The sequence below is a fragment of the Ips typographus genome, linkage group LG5 (assembly GCF_016097725.1).
Source record: "Ips typographus isolate SLU linkage group LG5, UJ_Ityp_2.0, whole genome shotgun sequence".
Taxonomy (NCBI): Eukaryota; Metazoa; Arthropoda; class Insecta; order Coleoptera; family Curculionidae; genus Ips; species Ips typographus.
The window spans coordinates 6,118,767-6,140,472 of NC_138426.1; the positions used below are offsets into that span (position 1 = coordinate 6,118,767).

At 37.7% G+C, this 21,706-nt stretch overlaps 2 protein-coding genes across 5 annotated transcripts; one reads left to right on the forward strand and one right to left on the reverse strand.

Moving 5' to 3' along the window:
* Positions 1-72: 72 nt before the first annotated feature.
* LOC145729336 (uncharacterized) lies at positions 73-960 on the reverse strand. Its single transcript, XM_081980044.1, has one exon. It carries the CDS (start codon positions 958-960, stop codon positions 73-75), a length of 888 nt encoding a protein of 295 aa, XP_081836170.1.
* Positions 961-15,689: 14,729 nt separating this feature from the next.
* Positions 15,690-21,574, forward strand: LOC145729285 (uncharacterized). Of its 4 annotated transcripts, XM_081979972.1 has the most exons (5): positions 15,690-16,001; positions 16,056-16,236; positions 16,298-16,481; positions 16,529-16,622; positions 16,734-21,574. In XM_081979972.1, the coding sequence occupies exons 1-4, from the start codon at positions 15,882-15,884 to the stop codon at positions 16,530-16,532; spliced, it is 489 nt and encodes a 162-aa protein (XP_081836098.1). In that variant the 5' UTR covers positions 15,690-15,881; the 3' UTR covers positions 16,533-16,622; positions 16,734-21,574. The 4 variants fall into 4 exon arrangements, with proteins under 4 accessions (XP_081836098.1, XP_081836095.1, XP_081836096.1 ...); XM_081979969.1 differs by having other exon boundaries at positions 15,702-16,001; positions 16,298-16,622; XM_081979970.1 differs by having other exon boundaries at positions 15,703-16,001; positions 16,298-16,622; positions 16,767-21,574.
* The last annotated feature ends 132 nt before the right edge of the window (positions 21,575-21,706 follow it).

Here is a 21,706-nt window from a genome sequence, read left to right on the forward strand (position 1 = left end):
AAATAAAAACTAATTTCCAATAATTAGTTTTTTGTAGGATATTTCCGAAAGTAATCCCGGATACCGAAAATACTAGGAATTTTGGAACCGGAGACATGTTAGCAACGACTTTGTCACAAGTACGACTGGAGATGACCATGTCCTGCTAGATTCTTCAATGATCCCGTTATCAAGCATGTCCTTTATCATGGAGTCTATTTCTTTCTGTCGCATAAAAGGAAGTCGTCTGGGTCGTTGTCGAATGGGTTGTTCTAATCCGGTATTGATGCGATGTTGTACAAGGCTTGATCGTCCTTCAATTTTCTCCCATGCAAAGACGTCTGCTTTAGAATAAATAAATTCAACAGCCTTTGCCATTTGATGTTGGTCCAGATGCGTCCAGGTCTTCTTGAAGGTTGACAGTTCCTCTGTGGTAGGATGACGTGATGCTGTCTTTTGAACATCCTCGCTGCAGCGTTCCACACGTACAATTGGTTCACAGGTGACTTTTCCTTGCTTTAAAGTAATCCGGTTGTCCTTGAAGTTGGCTCCTACTGGAATAGTATGTGAATCATCGCTCGAATCCACTAAGCATCTTGCTGTTAAAAGATCCTCCATTTCATGTTCAAGGGGTTTTACGATGACCAAACACAAGTCTGTCTCTCTTTCCAAGTGGGCTTTTACAATAATCTCCGAATTCGCTGGAATAGCTGTATCTTGGTCCAAAATCGGTGTTTCTTCACCCGAGAAAACTATTTCTTCATTTTCAATCTTTAAAAGCTTGTTCTTAAAGTCAATTTTCACGTCCAGTTCGTCGATTAGGTCTAGTCCCAAAATGAATGTGTCCACAATATCAGCTACAAGGACTTTGGCTTGATGTTTAAAGCTGCCAATTGTTATCTGTACCACTGTTTCGCCATGCACAACTATTCGATCGCCGTTCGCTGTCTCCAAAATAGGCGTTTGTCGAAGTTTCTGCATCGGCGTAGATGTTATCAGGTCAAACCTCACAATGGATCTTGTTGCCCCAGTGTCAATGGTAAACTCACATTCTTTGTTGTTCAATAGTCCTTGAGCGATTAAACTACCATTAACTACCAACAACCAAAGAAATCCTTGATTGGGGGGCTGAAGGGTTACTTGCTAGGAGTCGCCCCCTTACTCCGGCAACCTCGAGTTTTCCTGGTCCTGGTTACTTCGGTACTGTGGATTTGTGAACGAGACCGCTGCCTGCAATTCCTACTGTAGGGTCCTTTGCGTCCACAGTTGTAACATTTTACATCTTATCTAGATAAAGAGTGGCTTATTCTCTTATTGTCGCCTTTTTGCAGAATTTGATCCAGCTTTTTAACAATCAAATTTAAAGTAGAATCTGTTCGGTCTTGGTCATCCGAAAATTTTAGTTCCCGCACTGTTTCCTTTTTGTAGAAGATATTCTTTGCGGCTTCAAACTCTAAGCTGTAGACTACGGCAGTAGTCAAGTTCCTAAAATGGCCAAGGCAAAGCGCCTGCTGTAGATCTGCTCCTCTGACACCATCGGTAAAATAATGAACAGCAATCTGGTTCAGAAACTCCGGTGCGTGTGGATAGGCCAATCGGATTAATCGCTCAATCTCAGCTCCAAATTCTTGCAGAGTCTCTGATGACCCTTGGGCTCTACTCTTCCATTGGCTCTGGTATATCTGGGTCAAGTATTTATTCCCGTATCTTAGTTACACCTTTTTTACTTTACCATCTGTAGTTGTTCATTGATATAGGCTTGCAACTCCGATCGATTTGTCTCCAGAGCTTGAAGTATAGTTTTTTCTGTTCTTTTTGTCTGCGTTCTTCCTCCTCTTGCTTTTCTTTCTGTCAGCGTTCATCGTCCGCTTGTTTTTTGTGTTGTCGTCGTTCCTCTTCCTGTTGGTAGCGTCTCTCTTGCTCCTCTTTTTCAAATAGTCGTCGTTCTTCATCCTGTTGGTAGCGTTTCTCTTGTACCTGTTTTTCAGCATCCATCTTTTGTAGTGTTGTCGCCAGTTGTTCCTCCATTTTTGCTGTTTGTTGTCTTTTATTCACCATTCACGTTGTTACGTACGAAATAGAGTTTTCGTCCGTACCTCGTTTGGTTTGTGTTTTTAATGTCCGTTACACTAGTAGACCAATTCCGATCGCTTAAATCCTCCAATTGCACTTTGTGCACATTTTGTTCTAAATATCGGTCTCTTTACCACTACAGCACCCGAACTGCCGACATCTGACTTTTTTTTCTGAGCGGTGTGGCGCGTGTGTGACTTTGAATTTTTGATCCGTGATCATCTGGCCGAATTACAGCATTGTGTTCGGTCCAACCGGAGATTCAGAGACCTTTCCAACCGGAGATTCAGAGACTTTTCCAACCGGAGATTCAGAGACTTTTCCAACCGGAGATTCAGAGACTTTTCCAACCGGAGATTCAGAGACTTTTCCAACCGGAGATTCAAGACTTTTCCAACCGGAATTTCAAGGGCTTTCCGACCAGAGATCCAAGGGTTTTCTGACCAGAGATCTAAGGGTTTTCCCGACCAAAGAACATTTCAATCGGGGATTGAATCAGCCTGACCGGGACTGCTTTGTCCAGAGTTTTCCGGACCAACCCACGTGTTGGAAGAGCCGATCACCGGCCACAGAGTTTCAGGTCAGAGTCGAACCACCACCATTCCTCACTTGATTTAGTTTTATTTAATTTAATTTTATTTTTATTTTTTAGTTTATATTAGTTTGCTCTAAACAACTTCAACACTTGTCATCACCTCTGGTCACCTTTTTGGTTGCCGGAACAAGTGTTGAAGCTGTTTGTTCGTTTTCCCTGGTGTTCTGCTATTTTCTGCCTTAGGTACCTGTCACCAGTCTCTGGACCCCATTTCCTACCTGGGAATCAGCGGTGGCCACTACTGACTACTGGGAAGAGGATACTGGAGGTTCCAAAACCCAAACATCGTCTTAAGAACTGGTAAGGGCAGTTAGAGACGGCTTGGCACTGGGAAAACTTTTCCTGTTTTTTTTTAACTTCAAATTTAACTTTCTTTTTGTTTTCAACCTTTTTCTTTTGTGGCAACTTTTGTAAATTTTGTAATTTCTGTAAGTTGTAAATATTGTAGTTTTGTTTTTTTAATCTGTAATATACACGTGTACATATACAGCTAACGGTTTGTTTGATTTCCTGCAGAATATCCAAGTGTGTTCATTTACAGATACTTATGAACTCATGCAATTAATCCACGACCTTGAGCTGTCTAATTAAAAAAATGTTGAAATCTCATTAACGTGAGGTTTCATCATAACAACGTACAGCACAACTCTTCACTCACTTATCCCACTTCTGACACCAAATGGTACACTTTACTGGGTTCTTTTTGATAAGTGAGACTTTGAATATACTCAACAAACTTTATTTACTAAATACACAACAATTTACAGCTCTAGAGATCACTTGTTAAACCACTAAAGTCACTTTTACCACTTCACTACTTCGTTCTTTGCTTTATCGCGCCACTGTTATTTCACAACTGACTGTCCGTCGGCTCGGTCGGTTTATATACCAGGTGTCCAAGAGCACCCTGGACATAGGAGATTAAATAAAAAAATAATATTATTAATTTTTTATTCATGGGAAAATGGTTTTTATTTTTTTGCGCCTGTACGGTTCATTTAATGGAAAAACGCTTTAGATAAAAGTTGTAGAGCACATTTTCGGCTATCAACTTATAATTTTTTCAATACCGTAAATTTGACCATTAAGACGAAAAACGGATCTAAAATTCGGAAATTTTAAATCTCGCGCCAAGCGGTCGTCAAGGAAAGTTTATATCCGGCCGTGCTACCAACCTTTCAAAATCATAACAAATCGCTGTCAGTCATTCTGTAATCAAAACATTCAAAACAAGTTTATTTAGTAATAATTTTGAGTTACTACCCACATAATGCAAAGGAAATACAAATAAATCGTGATAAAAATACTTTATCAGTAGCCACATCCCAAAAATCTGGTAAGTTGTGTTCATAACCTCATTCAATGTCTCTACTAAACTTATTTACTTTGTAGCAAAATTCTTTAAGAAAACACTGGTTTTGCTTGTAAATATTTAATGAGGATGACGGAATCACCTATCTCAAGCCTCTTCATAACACTTCCAAACGATTTAAAGTGATAAAAACACTGGACTAGGAAGGCCTGCAGATGTTTGAAGTTGCTTTACTATACAGGGACCACAAAAGAGTGCAAATACTTCCCTCAAAAGTGATGCAATTTATTGACCTATGTGACTGCTAGTTTTATTGTATCCTTCTGTTTTGTAGTGTTATCAACACACCATAGTGTTTAAGTGGTTTTATATTGTATGATGTTAATAAAAAGGCATTTTTTATAACTGATTATCAATGTTTTTTCCCTAGTTCTACAGGGTAAGGTAAGTACTGCTATTTAATTAGCTCTATTAGTTAACTTGAACATCATTCACCTACAAGGATACTTGTAAAATGTCTACTAACCAAAAATAGTTTATTTGCAAGTAATGTGTAACTCGAGTTCACATTTGATTAGTAAATGTATGTCCTGTGAAATGGTATATTGAATTAGAAGCAAGTTGTTTCTCTTTAGGGACTTTCAATCACTACATTTCACCTACCTTTGCTAATTTGGAACTCCACTATTATCCAAACAAACATTAGGTTAGTAAGACAAAGTTGTTTTTAGCATGTATGGTAAAAGGTACACCCACTCACACTCAATCTATGGAAGGATCACTGTTTATGTGGTAAGACCAGTTTTCTTGGCCAACTTATTATACCTACGCTTTTCACTTGAAGAAAATGTATAGGTACTACCTTACCTACCGTACCTTGAACTGTGAATAAATAATTAATACAAACGTTCAGTGTACAAAGTTTTATTTGGAACAATTGAGTGTGTGGAAAAAAGAACACAATTATAATGTTAATACCTAAACCTAGAATAGAACAGCTCATGTAGATAGCTCAATTGAAAAGTTGGTTTTTCGACAATACCTACCCATATACAAAAACTTTTGTCACCTGACTGATAATTTGACTGTGTAAATCCATATTTTGTTCTCAGAGGTTTTATAGCCAGTTTAAGATTATTCACAGTCACATCAAATTTTGAGATTTAAGTCAGATATCATCACTGAATCATTTTAAGTTTTAGTTGCAACACTGATGAAGACCCTCGCTGATTATAGTCCATGAAGTTAAGCACATCGAAGCTAAATCACACCACTTTTGAAGGAAGTATTTGGCCCCTTTGTTGTTGTCTCTGTACAAGCTGGTGGCCCTCAAAAAAGGAAGGATCTGATGAAATATTACCCCCACTGGTACCTCTGACCTCTGACTTCAAGTACAGAAAATTAGTTCTGAGAAAAGTACAACAGATGCACCTCCAAGAAAAATATATTCGAACTACTGGTGGAAAACCCAGAAGAGTTGTTAACATGAATCGAATGCATGCAGATCTTATGGAAAAATTGAGCAGTATTGATAAAAATGTGGGTACAATGGCAAGTGCCTTAGTACAAATGAGCAAAGCGGTAACAGCCTATTTTCAATATAAAATGAAAGATTATTAGGTTACTACTTAGTTATGTTTAAGTACAGCCCTAATATTTCTGATCTTTTTTGTGATTTTAGGTTTTTCCTTTTTTATTTTTTTAAGAAGATTATTGCCTTAAAATTGGACTGAAATCTTTATTAAGACTGAAATTGCTGTGATATATTACTTAGATGTACTTTTAGTTCGTGAATAGAACCACTTAAGTGATGTTCCTGTTCCTGTTCCTGTGATGAGTTTAATGTTTTATATTTTTAAAGGATTTTTTGTCTACAGACTAGCACATACTTGTAAAAAAAGTTAATTTAATTAAATTTCGTTTTGCTGTTAGTCAATTATTCAACGCTTAGCAACGATTTAAAATTTTTTTTTTTCTACAAACATTCAATAATGATGCATTTTTCGCTTTCAAATCTCAACGAAAAGTTATCCTTTACTGAGGAGTTTACTTTACCGCGCGTTGCCAAGGGTAGCGAGCGATAATAGTATATTCTATATTAAGAGCGGAAAGTACACATTTGCCGCTTGCACACGAAATTTGCAGCTTGAGGCGAAGCCAAACGCTGCAATCATGTAAAAGCGGCAAAAGTACTTTCGGCTCGAAATATAGACGATATTTTTTCGACGACTGCTGTGGAGTGGAGTAGAAGGACAACTCACATCATTTTCGTCGCTCGAACACATTGTCACCGATAAATCACTTTGACGGAATGTGTTTATTTCAAACAGGTTTGTCAAGCGTAGTTATGAAAACGCCGAAAAAGTTGGTGAGTAGATTGTTAGTAGAAAGCAAAAACGCTCTAAAGCAGAAAATGATACACTTTCTGCTCTCGCGCGGCGAATAACCACTTTCTGCTTTTAAATGGAAGCGTACATTAGTACTTTCAGTCGTCGAAAAATTTTTTTTTTGCTTGCGGTCCAGAAGGCGAACTCCGTAACGATGTAGGAAATAGAAAACGCATAGAAATAGACAAGAAAGAAAATTTCTTTCTATTAACTGTTGGTACTCTCTAAGCTGTTTTCTATCACATTCGGCCGACACCGTCAACAGAAAACGGGAACTTATCGGTCCTAAAAACATTGACTAATTTCTAGTAATAAATTTAGGGATTTTACTTGTTTCGTCGTATTCAGGGTTAATGACAAGTATCAATGACACTAATTTGAATAATTCTACGTTTTTTACTTTCTTTTTCAGTAATTAATCATATATTTCAAAGTTTACATTCTAAAATAATCCGTTTTGTTGCCATTTTTGTTGTTGGTTTTATTTATTGTAGTTCTGTCTCTTCAGTTTCTTATTTTCTTGTAAGACCATTAATATTTTTCAGTTGCTTGTAAACATGCTACCAATTTTTATGCATTTTGTGAAGAAAGTAGGATGGGACTTTAGGATGTGTTGATGGAACCCATATAGCCATAACACAACCATTCCATCATGAACAGCTTACACCTCAAAAACAATAATTAATAGATGCAATAACACTTTAACTAAAAACTCAAAAACAAAGAAAGGGGGGTGCAAACACAATCAATTGGTCCCCAACACAACCTTATTGACACAATGTTGACACTGACGGGCATAAAGGTTAAAAAACAAAACATTTGAATTTTAGAAGACGATGGAAGAAAGAAGATTGACAAATACAAAATTTCATAGCCGCAAGAGAGATAAAATCATAGCAAGACCTCATTTGGTCTTTCTATTTTACACAACCCGAATAGCTACGTTGAGTGCCGATCTTCGCCAATTGTAACGTAGAGAGTACCATATATTACGATAGAGAAGGGTTTTCTATGATAGCAAAGAAATTTCCTTGCTATTCGTTAGAGAGTTCGCCTTCTGAGCAACGGCCACAATGTATGCCATTATTGGAAATGTCAGTGTCACCCAGTTTGGTGTCAGTATTCAATTGTGTATAGTTTTGATCCTGTTTTTGAGTATCTACGTAGTAAGTTTGGTGGTATTAAATTATTTAGCATTGTTTACAGAAAAAATATTGTATGTATTACGCGCACAATGTGACTTTAATGCGCTCATTCTCAGCGCACTAAAGGCATACTTTTTGCGCTTAATACATAAATAACTATTTTACTTAGAGATTTAAAACATTTTTAGATCACCCTAAATAACATTCGCTTATTTAGATATGTAAACAAACAAACATCAATGTCACATCTGTAATAATACGACTTGTATCTCAGGGAGTTTATTACAAACTCACTGATACATTTTTTATATAACATGAACTCCTAAACTAAACTTGCTTATTCTAGATCACAACATGTCAACAACCTAACCCCATTCTTCTACCTCTTTCTAGTTATGTCCGTACTAGAGCTGAGCTAGCTTCCACCATTACTACACCTGCCCCTTAAAGAATAAACAGTATTTAACTGAAAAACTAATGACAAAAATATGACGTGCTTTAATACTAATACCGAAACGAATACATAACATAATCAGAAAGCTGTGATGGATTTTTACATCCCTTGCCACCCTACAACTTCTACCTGTACTACAGTTTCACTTTGTCCCTCATTCTTAAAATGAAGTAACTCAACACTTGCACAACGGAGATCTGCCCTATTATCATTACAATCGTCACCAAGAACTATCACTTTATCGCCGCTTGACATAGGCATAGGAGGGTCACACTCAATTTCCTCACCATCGCCCATTTTTAACAAATGTTTAGCCTTAGATGCTCTTAAGTGATTACTATTACGACGGATGACGTTTTTACCAGTATCAACTAAATATGATCTAGGAGAATTATGTTTTGCAGTGACAACCCTAGGCTGCCAATAACGACCATTTTTATATACCACCTTGTCTCCCTGATTAAAGTCTGTCCTTTCTCTAGTATGTTGGTTATAGTATAATTTGTACAACTCATTTCGCTTTTGTAATAAATCATGGTGCTCCCTAAAATCTCTATTTTGTTCAACCATAACCGGCAACTTAGTTTTTCATTTTCGTCCAAACATCAACTCAGCTGGAGACATTTTTAAACCTGTTATGGGAGTATTTCTATATTCCATAAGTGCTGCCCACATAGCATTAGATTTAAGAAGAATATTCTTAGCTGTTTGTGCAAATCTCTCTGCCAATTCATTAGAACGTGGGTACCTTGGACTACTTGTATTAAAGTGAAACTCAATCCACAGTCAAATTTCCATCCACTTAGTTAAATAATCTACTACTACTAGAATTTTTTTCCACTGTACTCCATTATATCACAGCCTATCTTTTGAAACGGTAATTGTGGTACTTCATGAGGTATCAATGGTTCCTTGACATTAGCATATCTATATTTTTCACAAATTGAGCACTTTCTTATTTCATTTTCAATGTCCCTACACATTCTTGGCCAATATAATACACTACGCGCTTTGTCTCTAGTTCTGTTAATACCAAAATGACCCTCATGCAATACCTTCAACATCTCCTTTTGGAAGCTTTTAGGTACGACCACTCTATCATCAAAAAACAATAGACCCTCTGCCACTGACAGATTGGTCCTAATGTTATAATACATTTTTAGATCACCCTCCCATAACTTACCTTTCCAGCCATTTCAATAAAAATCTATTACTTTACTTAATACTTTATCTTTTTTGGTTTCTTCCCTAAACTCATTTTTTCTGGTTTCACTCATTCTTAAATATTTCTCAACAAGATGAACTACATCTTTCATTTCCTCATCATCTACTATTTTCTCATTGCTAATATTTCTGGATAAATAATCAGCAACATGAAAACACTTACCTGGTTGATATTGAATTTGAATATCATATTTTAACAGCTTTAATCTCAGTCTCTGTAACCTTGATGAGTTAATTGAATTTATTTGTTTAGCCACTACACTGACATTTGGCTTATGATCAGTTATAACTTTTATAGCACGCCCACATAAATATAACTATGAAATTTTTTCACATGCATATACTACACCCAATAATTCTTTCTCTATAACTGCATAATTTCTTTGAGCATCTGATAAGCCTCTGGATGCATAAGCCACAGGCTTTCCTTCTTGCATCAAACAACATCCAAGGTCATTACCTGATGCATCAGTTTGAATAGTTACGTCACTTTTGGAATCAAATTTTTTTAAATTATGTTTTTTGTCAACTCAAATGTAATTTTATCTAATGCCATATTGTGAATTTCCAGCCACTGAAATTCCACATCCTTTTTAAGTAACTGACAAAGAGTGTGTGAATGTGCAATTTCACCTAATTTTGGTATGTATTTTCTAACATAATTTACTGAACCTAACAACTTTTGTAATTCCTTTTTACAGGTGGGAGGTTTTAGGTCACTAATGGCTTTAATCTTATCATTATCAATTTTTACACCTTCACTGTTAAAAACATGACCTAGATATTTAACTTCTTGTTGCCTAAACTGAAGTTTTTCCTCATTAAATTTAACCCCTTTTAAAGTATTATCATGTTCTTCTATGGTCTCACAAGCAATCAACAAATCATCAAAGTATATTATGACATTTTGTATATCACCGAAATTTTTCTCATTCATTTTCTGAAAATATTCTGGTGCAAGGTTCAAACCAAATGGCAGCCTGAGGAACTTGTAACAGCCAAATGGCGTAGCAAATGTTGTTAGATCACTAGATTTCTCATTAAGTTTAATCTGGTAAAACCCGTCTTTGAAATCCATAACAGTATAATACTTTTTCCCTGCCAGTTTAGATCTAATATCATTTATACTAGGTATTTCATAAAATTCTCTTTAGATACACTTGTTCAGTTCTTGTGGATCAAGGCATAATCGTAATGACTTATTAGGTTTTTCAATAATAACCAAATTGTTAACCCACTCATTTGCCCTAGTTACTTTAGCTATTATTTTTTGCATTTCAAGTTTATCTAATTTTTCTTTAAGTCTATCCCTTATAGCTAAAGGCACACGCCTAGCTGGCTTAGCAATAGGAATACTATTCTTTTTTAATTGAATGTCAAGTATTTCAGGAAATAACCCTACACTTTCAAATATGTCTCGATTCTCACTTATTTTGAAACTTGGTTGAACTTAGTTTCATCTACCTCTAAACTTTCAGATCTTTTAATATAACCTAAAGTATAACAAGCAGGCAACCCAATTATAGGTTTAACATTTAAATCAACAATTGCAGTTGCACTGCAACAGCACTGCAGATGCACTTTTCCACAGGGTTTCAACCTGGCACCACCATATGCCTCCAACACTACACTGGTTTCCTTCAACTTAGGACCCTTTATGTCTGCACCTCTGCCTGCATGCAACTTCTGCCAGAGCCATTTAGGAATAATATTTACCTCAGAACCTGTCAATTTTGAAGTTATTGGTTCTATTATACACCTTAATATTTTCAGTCCACATTTTTGCACCACTGTCTTTAATTTCCCCTATCTCCCTCAGGGAATGCACAAACAAATCTTCTTCACCATCACAACTATATTCACTGCTCTTTTTAGTGATTTCTCTAACTTTTTCAACTACTCCTTGACTTTCATTAAAGCAAACATTACTAAAGTGATTGGGTTTTCCACATTCCCAGTTTTCCATGTCATTCTGACACAAGGCCGGCGCCTCCACCAAATGTCACGTTTAAATTGAAAAGCCCTTTTGGCCCAACAAGTTAAACGAGACGTGCGTTTATTACTTTAATAAACGCCTTTACCGAGATCTTGTTTCAGAGGTAGAATCAAACCACTTGGTAGAAAAATATAATTTAATAACTAAATAATAGTTAAAACTAATTGACAAAATGGTTGGTTTATCAACTTGGTGAATCGGAATAAAACCTTCAACATAATTCCCAAAGTAACACTTTAAACAATACCTTTTACATGCACAAAATATTACAATAACAAATCTGTACTTACATTTGTAAAACAATTATGAGGGCAGCTTCGTGGAGGGTTTGGCACTTACGATTTATTATAGTTTAAGAGATGGTTCACTATTTCATTAATTTGTAAACCCGGTGCGGGTTGCAGAATTCAGGACGACTACATTCTGTGGCGTGAGCGGAGTCTTCTGGCTAGGTACTGCTTTCTCCGACGTGGTGCACAGCAAAACTGGATTGATTGGAATGAACTGATTGAATTGAACTGAACTGAACCCCTCTCTAGGGTGCAACCTCTTTTTTATAGCATTCCAGACACTGATTCCACCAATCAAAACTCCCAGACCTGGCCTCGTCTAGCCGACAACTCGTGACGACCTTCGACCATCGGTACTTGGAAAACATTCCACATTATTTCGCAATTTCAGCAAATGCATCTTAATTGCAGTTGCACTCCGACCGCATTCCACAATTTTAATGTTTCCGCTCAAGTAATATAAACATTTTTTAATGTTTCCGTTCAAGTAATAAATTTGATTTATTATCCTTCGTGACAGTACTTTTAATATATTATATATCTCAATCCCTACTAAGTTTAAGGGCCTATTAAGTTTAACAATAAAGCAATTTTTACTTTATCAGGCTTGGTGTCTTTTTCTGTAGCTATTAAGTAAGTCTCAAAGGATTGAAAAAATTTATTGAAATTCTCATTCAAGTTTCCATCACCAACCATTGGATCGGGTAATCTGCCCTCCATTTTCTAAAGTTTAGTATTCCAGCTTCTGACACTTTTCACGCGTTTTGCGATTTTAGGTTCAACTTCTCGACTGCGCCATGTAATAATACGACTTGTATCTCAGGGAGTGCCTTTATTACAAACTTACTCTGATACCTTTTTTATATAACATGAACTCCTAAACTAAACTTGCTTATTCTATGATGACAACATGTCAACAACCTCAACAACCTAACCCCATTCTTCTACCTCTTTCTAGTTATGTCCGTACTAGAGCTGAGCTAACATCGACCATTACTACAATAAAAACAATTAAATCTTTTAAATTAAACTAAAGTGTGATTCAGTTAAAATGTTAGTTGGATCTTTTCTCAAACCCGCACTCAAATCCAGCTATGGCTACTGATAAAGTATCTTTATCACGTTTTCGTTTTATTTTCTTTATTATGAGGGTAGTAGCCCAAAATGATTACTAAATAAACTTGTTTTGAATGTTTTGATTAGAGAATGACGGACCGCGAATTGTTATGATTATTAAAAAGGTTGGTGGCACTGCCGGAATTGCATTTTCCTTAAGGACCGCTTGGCGAGAGATATTAAATTTCCGAATTTTCGATCCGTTTTGCGTCTTAATGGTCAAACCTACGGTATTGAAACAATTACAAGTTGATAGCCGAAAATGTTCTCTACAACTTTTATCTAAAGCGTTTTTCCATTAAATGAACCGTACAGGCGCAAAAAATAATCACTGATTTTCCTTGTTAATCTCTCCTATGTTCAGGGTTCTCCTGGACAGGCTGTATTCCTGACATCAAACTAATACGAATATGATGTAGCTCTAGTCTCATTACTTATGGTCCAGTCTGTATCTATGTATTTTGCTTTTTTTAATACTTACACCTATTTTGATACATGATATAAAACATCTGGAAGAACAGTATTTATGATAATTAAATTTCACTTCACTGATAAAAGAATAGCACGCCACTGACTGGCTGCAACAACTTGGAAAGTAACGAGAGCAGCAATATAATTAAAGCGAGACGTACAGAGATCGTGACATCATCGTTTGATGACGCCTGTGGCCTTTTCTTAGCCAATTCTAGCTCTACTATGTAAGAAAAAAGTTGAAAATATTATTAGCTAAGTGACTGTAATTTAATACTTTTCTTTTTTTGCACTACCAAACAAAAATAAATCTGTTACACAAAAATTATGTAACATATAATACTGGATCTACACTCAACTAAAATGACACATAAAAGTCTGCTGCCATATTGTCACACCCGTGTTAGTAGTTACGGTGCACACCCAGTAACCAGCACCAGTCAGCAAGGTTAGCATAATGAGGTCGCTGACGAATATGAAAGATGCACCGTAGCTCGACTAAATCACCGAACTCTGGGGTCTTCCCCAGAGGCAGGTCACTGACCTATGATTTCTCATCTCTGAGTTAGTCTGGGTACGCCTATTGTGCAACGCAACGTGGAGCAGTAGGTGACCAAGTGCCACACCCGAGTATCAGCCCTAGCAAAGGAAATAATGTGAGCGTGCAGCAAGAGCTGCCGCACCTACTTATCTCCTTTTGCTAGGTACATAACGTCTTTACCGGTCCGGTAAATGCCCTCGGACACGAGTCTAGGGTTCATTAATCCCCGCTAAAGCGTCGCCTGTTAAAAGACTACTTAGTTACTAAAGCAATTCTGATACCTTAACTCAATATAATGCTAGTAAATGGCGTTAGCTACACTATTGCATGAATAAATTTTTGTAGCTTAGAAGTAAGAAAGTAAAAAAGTGGGCTCATGGCCGAAAATGTTTAATTGTTTTTTTTATTAAAGTTCTCTTAAAATACAGTTAATTGCTTTATGGAGTTTAAAGTTAATCTCTCAGGCTTCCACTACGCATAAAAGTCCATAGGTTATGAGCTCAGAACACAATCTGAGGGATTGAAAAGTCTTGTGGAATTTGTCATTGTTGTATTGTCTGAAGTGTTGCAAGGTTTGTGACCAGGAAAAAGTGGCTTGTACAATCAACCACTGAATTAAGGAGAGTACCTAGAAAGGCAATGCTATGCCTTTTCCATATTTTTCTTTATAAATCAGTGATTTTCAGTATTCAGCGCCATCTATACGTGGCTGCTTGAACTTGTATAATCATCCACTGAATTAAGGAGAGTACCTAGAACGGCAATGCTATGCCCTTTCCATTTTTCCTTTACAAATCAATAACGGAGTTATGCAATCTTTTCGTTTTTAAAAACAGTTTTGGAGGAATATCTCCCTCAAATGACCTTTTAGGGCAAAAGTGCCCTGAAGCAATCTTGTGGATAATTTAATTCGCAACAACTCTCCTTATTACACTTTTTTGCCATTTTGTACAAATAACGGAATTATGCACTCGTTTTCTTTTTTAAAATCGTTTTGGAGGAACATATCCCTCAAATGACCTTTTCGGGCAAAAGTGCCCTGACGCGACCTTTTTAGAGAATTTAGTTCGCTACAACTCTGCTTATTACACTTTTTTGCTATTTTGTTCAAATAACGGAGTTATGCACTCGCTTCGTTTTTTAAAATGGTTTTGGAGGAATATATCCCTCAAATGACCTTTTAGGCCAAAAGTGCCCTGAAGCTATCTTGTAGAGAATTTAGTTTGCTATGACTCTTCTTATTACGCTTTTTTGCTATTTTGTTCAAATAATGGAGTTATGCACTCGGTTTTTTTTTTTAAATGGTTTTGGAGGAATATCTCCCTCAAATGGCCTTTTAGTACAAAAGTGCCCTGAAGCGATCTTATAGGGAATTTAGTTAGATTCAACTCAACTTAGTACACTTTTTTGCTATTTTGAACAAATAACGGAATTATGCACTAGTTTTCTTTTTTAAAATCGTTTGGAGGAATATCTCCCTCAAATGACCGTTGAGGGCAAAAGTGCCCTGAAGCGATCTTGTAGGGAATTTAGTTACCTACAACTCTACTTATTACACTTTTTTGCTATTTTGTTCAAATAACGGAGTTACGCACGCGTTTTGTTTTTTAAAATCGTTTTGGAGGAATATCTCCCTCAAATGACCTTTTAGGGCAAAAGTGCCCTGAAGCGATCTTGTAGGGAATTTAGTTATCTACAACTCTACTTATTACACTTTTTTGCTATTTTGTTCAAATAACGGAGTTACGCACGCGTTTTGTTTTTTAAAATCGTTTTGGAGGAATATCTCCCTCAAATGACCTTTTAGGGCAAAAGTGTCCTAATGCTATCTTGTAGAGAATTTAGTTAGCTACAACTCTATGGTCGAGGGCACTAATGGGAGCGATGCACGTCATCAGTGAGTTTGACGTTTTGAAAATGCATTCGTATTTCTTAGCGATTAGTTGCGACCTGTAGCGCTCTCTTTCTAACACGCGGTTATTAAATGAACGCAATTCTGATACAAACCTGACTTTCTCGATCTCGGCGTTTAACGATTTGTGTGCGTTGTTGCCAGATTGCTGTTTTTGTTTTTGTTGTTGATGACTTGCACAAATGATTTGACTAAAAACTGCTTACAGAGAGACAACTAATTTTAGCAACTTGAGAATTTTGTGGATATATCTCATATTATTCAAGTGTTTTTACGGTTAATTGACATTATTTATTGCAGTAGTTAATAGTGATTTAGTTCGTTGGTGTGTGTCTGTGTACATATTAATATTACTTATTATTTTGGTGTTTAAGAGTGAGTGTTGTATGTTAATAAACATGGCTTTAAATAAACAGAGCCAGCAGCTTGTCGCTGCTTTATTATCATTTTTCGAACGTGAACGAGATCACGGAGGTTCTTTTATCCCTTTGGCTGCTGTGCGAGAAGTAAAACTAAAATTATTGCAATAGAGTATTTTTGTTTACCAACAGTATTTTTAGCGTGTAGCTGAAGCACTTGGGCTTGGTGTTTCTACAGTAAGTGCTATATCACAGAAAGTCAAGCAAGGCATTCCGTTAAGTTCACCAAAGAAAAGTCCAGGTAGGCCAAAGTCTATTACGGACATTGCCAATATTGATGTTGCAGCTATTCGCAACTCCATATATGAGAGGTATGAACAAAGTAAGTTGTTTTGTTTATTTTATGTCCTGTTCATTAATGTTTTGGTAACACTTTTTTGTAGAAGAACACATAACCAGGGAAAGTATTTATGAAAATTTAAGGAGTAAAGAAATTTTTGTTGGCGGATTAAAATCATTGTGTAAAATGCTTCATAAAATTGGGTTTAAGTGGTTAAGAGATTGCCCCCGAAGAGGATTAATGGAACTTCCTGATATAGCTTTTAAAAGAATTCAATTCTTACGCAGGTATGTAGAAATAAAGCAACAAAATCTCTATCAATTTGTTTTTACAGATGAGACATGGATATTCCAAAATGGGACCCCAGGCCATTCCTGGCAGGATGAAAGCAAACATAGTGTGAAGAGCACCAGGGTAGATGGCAAAAGGTGAGCTACAAGCAAAACTCTTTAAGTCAAAATTTAACTATATTTTTTTAGAAAATGCTTATCTTTTTGTTTTTAATTTTGCATGATACTAATCTTATTGCTTTTTGTCAGAATCCCATTTGGAAATTATGAGTTATGTATTAGATGTTGAAACTAATGCTACTGGAACATTTAGATTCATTATTCTTCATGCGGGTAATTAAAATGGATTTATTCCGGGTGCTGAGCTCATATTTGCTTCAAAGAGCCAGTCTGGGGATTATCATGGTGAGCTGAACCAGGAAAATTTAATTTTAATTTTTTTTTTAATTTTATATATATATTTTTTTTATTTATAATATGCATATTGGCAGGGTTGGCAGGTAAAATTTGTCTAGTCTCTATGACTAGTTTTACCAGCTATGATGTTTCAGATCTATTGATAACTCTCTTAATATTGTAACGAAGTTACTAATCCTTTTGTTGATATGTAGAATTAGTTTAAAGAAAACAATGCGCAGCCTCACACGCTTAAGGTACAATGCGTCTTCGCGACAGAATGGTGAACGCACCGCTGCGATCGATAAAAGTTCAGCGCGCAGCCGCGGTAGCGTAAACGAAGCAACATCGCGCCGTCGCGACTCGCGAGCTGGTAAACAGGTAATGCGCCGCGCGCTACACAGTGAGTTCTTCCCGGACCACCGAACTGACCGACGCTTCAGCCAGCTGGAATCGTTTCCTTCGGACCGCCAGTACAGGATGTTATAACATAACACAGCTGGTTAACTTCGAGGGCCACGACTCCGAAAACCTCTCGGTGATTTGAGTTGTTTTCTCTGTACTGCCAGTACCCAGTACCGGATGTTATAACACTGCTGGTCAACTCCGGAGGCTACAATCTCATTATTGCCTAGGTATTTCCGATCTGTTTCCTTCGGACCGCCGGTACTGGATGTTATAACACTGCCGGTTAACTTCGAAGGCCACGGCTCCGAAATCCTGTAACCAAACCTGATCTCACCCATGTCTTTCCGAACTGATTTCTTAGGACTGTCAGCTCCGGCCGTTTTAACCCCCAACTAGTCAACTCCGATGGCCGACCTTTTGAAAGCTGATACCGATTCTTTGACCCCGTCTGTACCCCCAGAGCACAGTTTTCGTACCGTCCGAATCTGTCATTTATACCGTAACCGTCTGTTTAATCTGGCTGAAAAAAAAAACCGTTTCGAAACCGTCTTAGTTCTCCGTACCGTTCCCCGTTCTGAACATTAGGTTGTGTTGTCCGTTTGTTTTCCGTTTCAAAGTTACCGTATTAATTTAGTTGAGATCTCCAGGTCCGACTGTACCGTTTATTAATTTGAACACGAGGCTGTGTTGTTCTCTGTTTGTTCATTTGTGCTAGAGTTTTTAAGTAAGGATAGGAATGATTGTTACCCGTTATTTTTCCTAGTTAACACGACTTGTTTAGTTTTGCTGACCACCCTGTGTTTCCTTATTTTTGTCCCACTCCCTTCATCCATTAACAGATAAACGTGAACTCTGTCTTCGACTGTGTAAAAGCTCCCCAGGTATACGAAGCGAGTTCCTTAGTTACGCCTCTCCAAATAAAACTAAGGTGGCGCCCGAGTTTCGAAGCACCTACCCCTAGGTGTGACAAAAACCGTACCAGGACCGGTACGTAAAGGCGTTACAAATTGGCGCCCAAGAGCAGGGACCGTTTTTCTGATGTTAGTGTCAGACAGTTTTTCTGATTTTAGTGACAGACCGTTTTTCTGATTTGAGTGAGGGACCGTTTTTCTGAATTTTCCGTTTTTCCGTTTTTACCGAAAGCCGATCTCTGTCTACGATGAATACCGAACAGGAATTGCCGACAACCCCTTCTCTTACGCTTCCTCCTACCACAACCGTGACATTTACAACCTCTTGTGGTATACCGTCAATTTGGTCCTATTTACCGAACCTATCCGTTAACCCTTCCGCTAAGGCTGCTTTCCAAACTACATTGCAACCCTCTGCTATTCAAACCGCATTCTATCCTGAAGTAAATCACACCGAAGTACCGAGGTATTCACCGCTACCGTTTCCAAATTGCAAATCAGCCGTAGAACCGACGTCAACACTCGTATATCCCGGTATATTTAAAAGTCGAGGACTGGCAAATTTTCTTTAGTGAACAAGATGACCCGGTTGCCTTCCTGGAACGACTTTTAGAGATATGTGATTCCCGAGGAATTAATCCTGATCTACTGTTGCCTCAACTGCCGATTTTATTACGAGGTAAACCTGCACTTTGGTTTCGTAACAACCGTCACCGTTGGAGTACATGGAAACAATTTGCAATTTTCGCTCATTTTATTTTCCGTTGCATTATATCGACGACTTGGAAGCCCAGATTAGTCGCCGTTTGCATCGTTCTGATGAAACCGTTAATGATTACATCACAGAACTTCAGACTTTGATCCGACGCCATGGAGACGTAAGTTCAGAGCAAGAAGTCAGATGGTTATACTGAAATCTGTTACCGCAGTTCCGACAAATGATCCGACGTACAGATTTTTATGATGTTTTCACGTTGTCTCAACAAGCTCGAGAGACTGAAAGTTTATTGAACGAATTACAACATACTCAAGCTTGTAGTGTTCCGCCCCGTTCATCATTTTTGCAAAGAGAAGCCGAAACAGAGAGACCGATCAGACCGTTACCGCGACAACATCACCGAGAGTCCCGAGAACAAAGACTCTCAATGACCGAAAGAAATAACCGTCAAGCAACAACCGAACAAACCAGAAATTTTCCCGTTGAGAAACGTGTCACTACCTGTTGGCGCTGTGGAGAAATAGGTCATTACTGCACGGAATGTAAACGACCACCTAGGTTATTCTGCTCCAGATGTGGGCGACAAGGTGTACAGACACGACAATGTACTTGTCACCAACAGGGATAGGCGTCGTTTTACCCCGAGGAGTAGACGACGAACCGACCAGCAATCCTCGAAGGTGACTACCGAAAGTTTACCGACCGTTTCTGTACCGTCTGTTACCGTACCATCCGTTTCCGTCCCTATTGTCACTGAAAATTCAACGTCCGTTTCTGTCCCGTCCTTTACCGACTATTACTGAAATCCCAGAGATTGCACTTACGAATGCAGACAACCGTCCACGCTTACCGGTTTATGTTTGTGGTTTCCAGTTTTCCGCTTTAGTGGACACAGGCGCATCAAGCTCTTACATTGGAGACATAGTAAAGAGATGGTGTGATGCAAACGAGGTGGAAACAAGAAAACCGACTTTGACGAGTGCAAGGGTAGCTGATGGTAAACTAATTGAAATCCAACAGGCTTATAAACTAAGAATGGAGTTTGAAAACTTAGTGATCACCGAGGAGATGCGTTATTTACCGCAATTAACTGTTGATATTGTTTTGGGAATGGATATTTTAAGTCGTTACCCGTTTACTATAGACCTGCAAAATGAAATGGTTACTTTAAAGGCAGAAGCTGTTCCTGCCATGGTTGCGTGTAGCAGTATCAACCAAATCAACACATCACTGCCTTTGCAGTTGACTACAGAAGAAAATAACCGACTACGGAATTTCTTAGATACCGAATTACCTAAATTTAAGCAGATAAAAGGAGTAACACCTTTGATAAAGCACACCGTTCACTTACTGCAGTCAGAACCCATAAAACAACGATATCAGCCACGCAATCCTCACATGCAAGAAATAATTAGAACCGAAGTTGAACAAATGCTGCAGGATGGAATAATTGAACCGTCAGATAGCCTTTGGAGCTCACCTGTGGTCATTGTTCGGAAAAAGGATGGCAAACACCGTTTCTGCATTGATTTTCAGAAAGTCAATGAGCGGGTCACCTCAAAGACGCTTATCCATTACCGTTTATAAACGCCATTCTGGATAAACTGCGAAGAGCCCGCTATATTTCAAGTATAGATTTGAAGCAAGGATATTGGCAGGTAGCACTTGATGACCAGAGCAAACCGATAACCGCTTTTACCGTTCCTGGGATGGGTTTATTTCAATTTAATGTTATGCCTTTTGGTTTGCATTCAGCCCCCGCCGACCTTTTGAAAGCTGATACCGATTCTTTGACCCCGTCTGTACCCCCAGAGCACAGTTTTCGTACCGTCCGAATCTGTCATTTATACCGTAACCGTCTGTTTAATCTGGCTGAAAAAAAAAAAAACCGTTTCGAAACCGTCTTAGTTCTCCGTACCGTTCCCCGTTCTGAACACTAGGTTGTGTTGTCCGTTTGTTTTCCGTTTCAAAGTTACCGTATTAATTTAGTTGAGATCTCCAGGTCCGACTGTACCGTTTATTAATTTGAACACGAGGCTGTGTTGTTCTCTGTTTGTTCATTTGTGCTAGAGTTTTTAAGTAAGAATAGGAATGATTGTTAACTGTTATTTTTCCTAGTTAACACGACTTGTTTAGTTTTCCTGACCACCCTGTGTTTCCTTATTTTTGTCCCACTCCCTTCATCCATTAACAGATAAACGTGAACTATGTCTTCGACTGTGTAAAAGCTCCCCAGGTATACGAAGCGAGTTCCTTAGTTACGCTTCTCCAAATAAAACTAAGGTGGCGCCCGACTTTTGAAGCACCTACCCCTAGGTGTGGCAAAAACCGTACCAGGACCGGTACGTAAAGGCGTTACAGTATGTGGAAGGAAGCTTTAACAACCGTGACACCAGCCGTATGAAAAAATAGTATTCGTCATGCAGAGGAAGAAATTATGAAATGGTACAATAGAGAGCAGGTTATGGAGCGAGAAGAAATACAACCACTGATTATATGTGTAGGCGACCAACAGGATGATTCAAGCAGTGAGGATAATTTTTCAAATAAATGTAACATTTCTATTTTTAGGTTATTAAGTAAAGTGCACATGTATTTTAAAAATGTAAGAGTTAAAAATGCGGAAGTAAAAAAGAACAGATTTTTTGTTACTTACATCTACATAACTTTTATTGTTTAAAAATGGACCTGAGACACTGCTTTGACCTATTTCAAGGAAGGAAAACCATAAACGGATTTTTTTTGGGATGACACTGATTCAATAAAGAGAGACGCACTTTAAACTAAAA

Coding starts and splice junctions, on each gene's coding strand:
- LOC145729336 (XM_081980044.1), bottom strand. CDS start 960: ATGCAGAAACTTCGACAAACGCCTATTTTGGAGACAGCGAACGGCGAT.
- LOC145729285 (XM_081979969.1), top strand. CDS start 15,882: ATGTTAATAAACATGGCTTTAAATAAACAGAGCCAGCAGCTTGTCGCT. Junction 16,002..16,055: donor CTTTGGCTGCTGTGCGAGAA/GTAAAACTAAAA, acceptor CAGTATTTTTAG/CGTGTAGCTGAAGCACTTGG. Junction 16,623..16,733: donor ACCAGGGTAGATGGCAAAAG/GTGAGCTACAAG, acceptor GCTTTTTGTCAG/AATCCCATTTGGAAATTATG.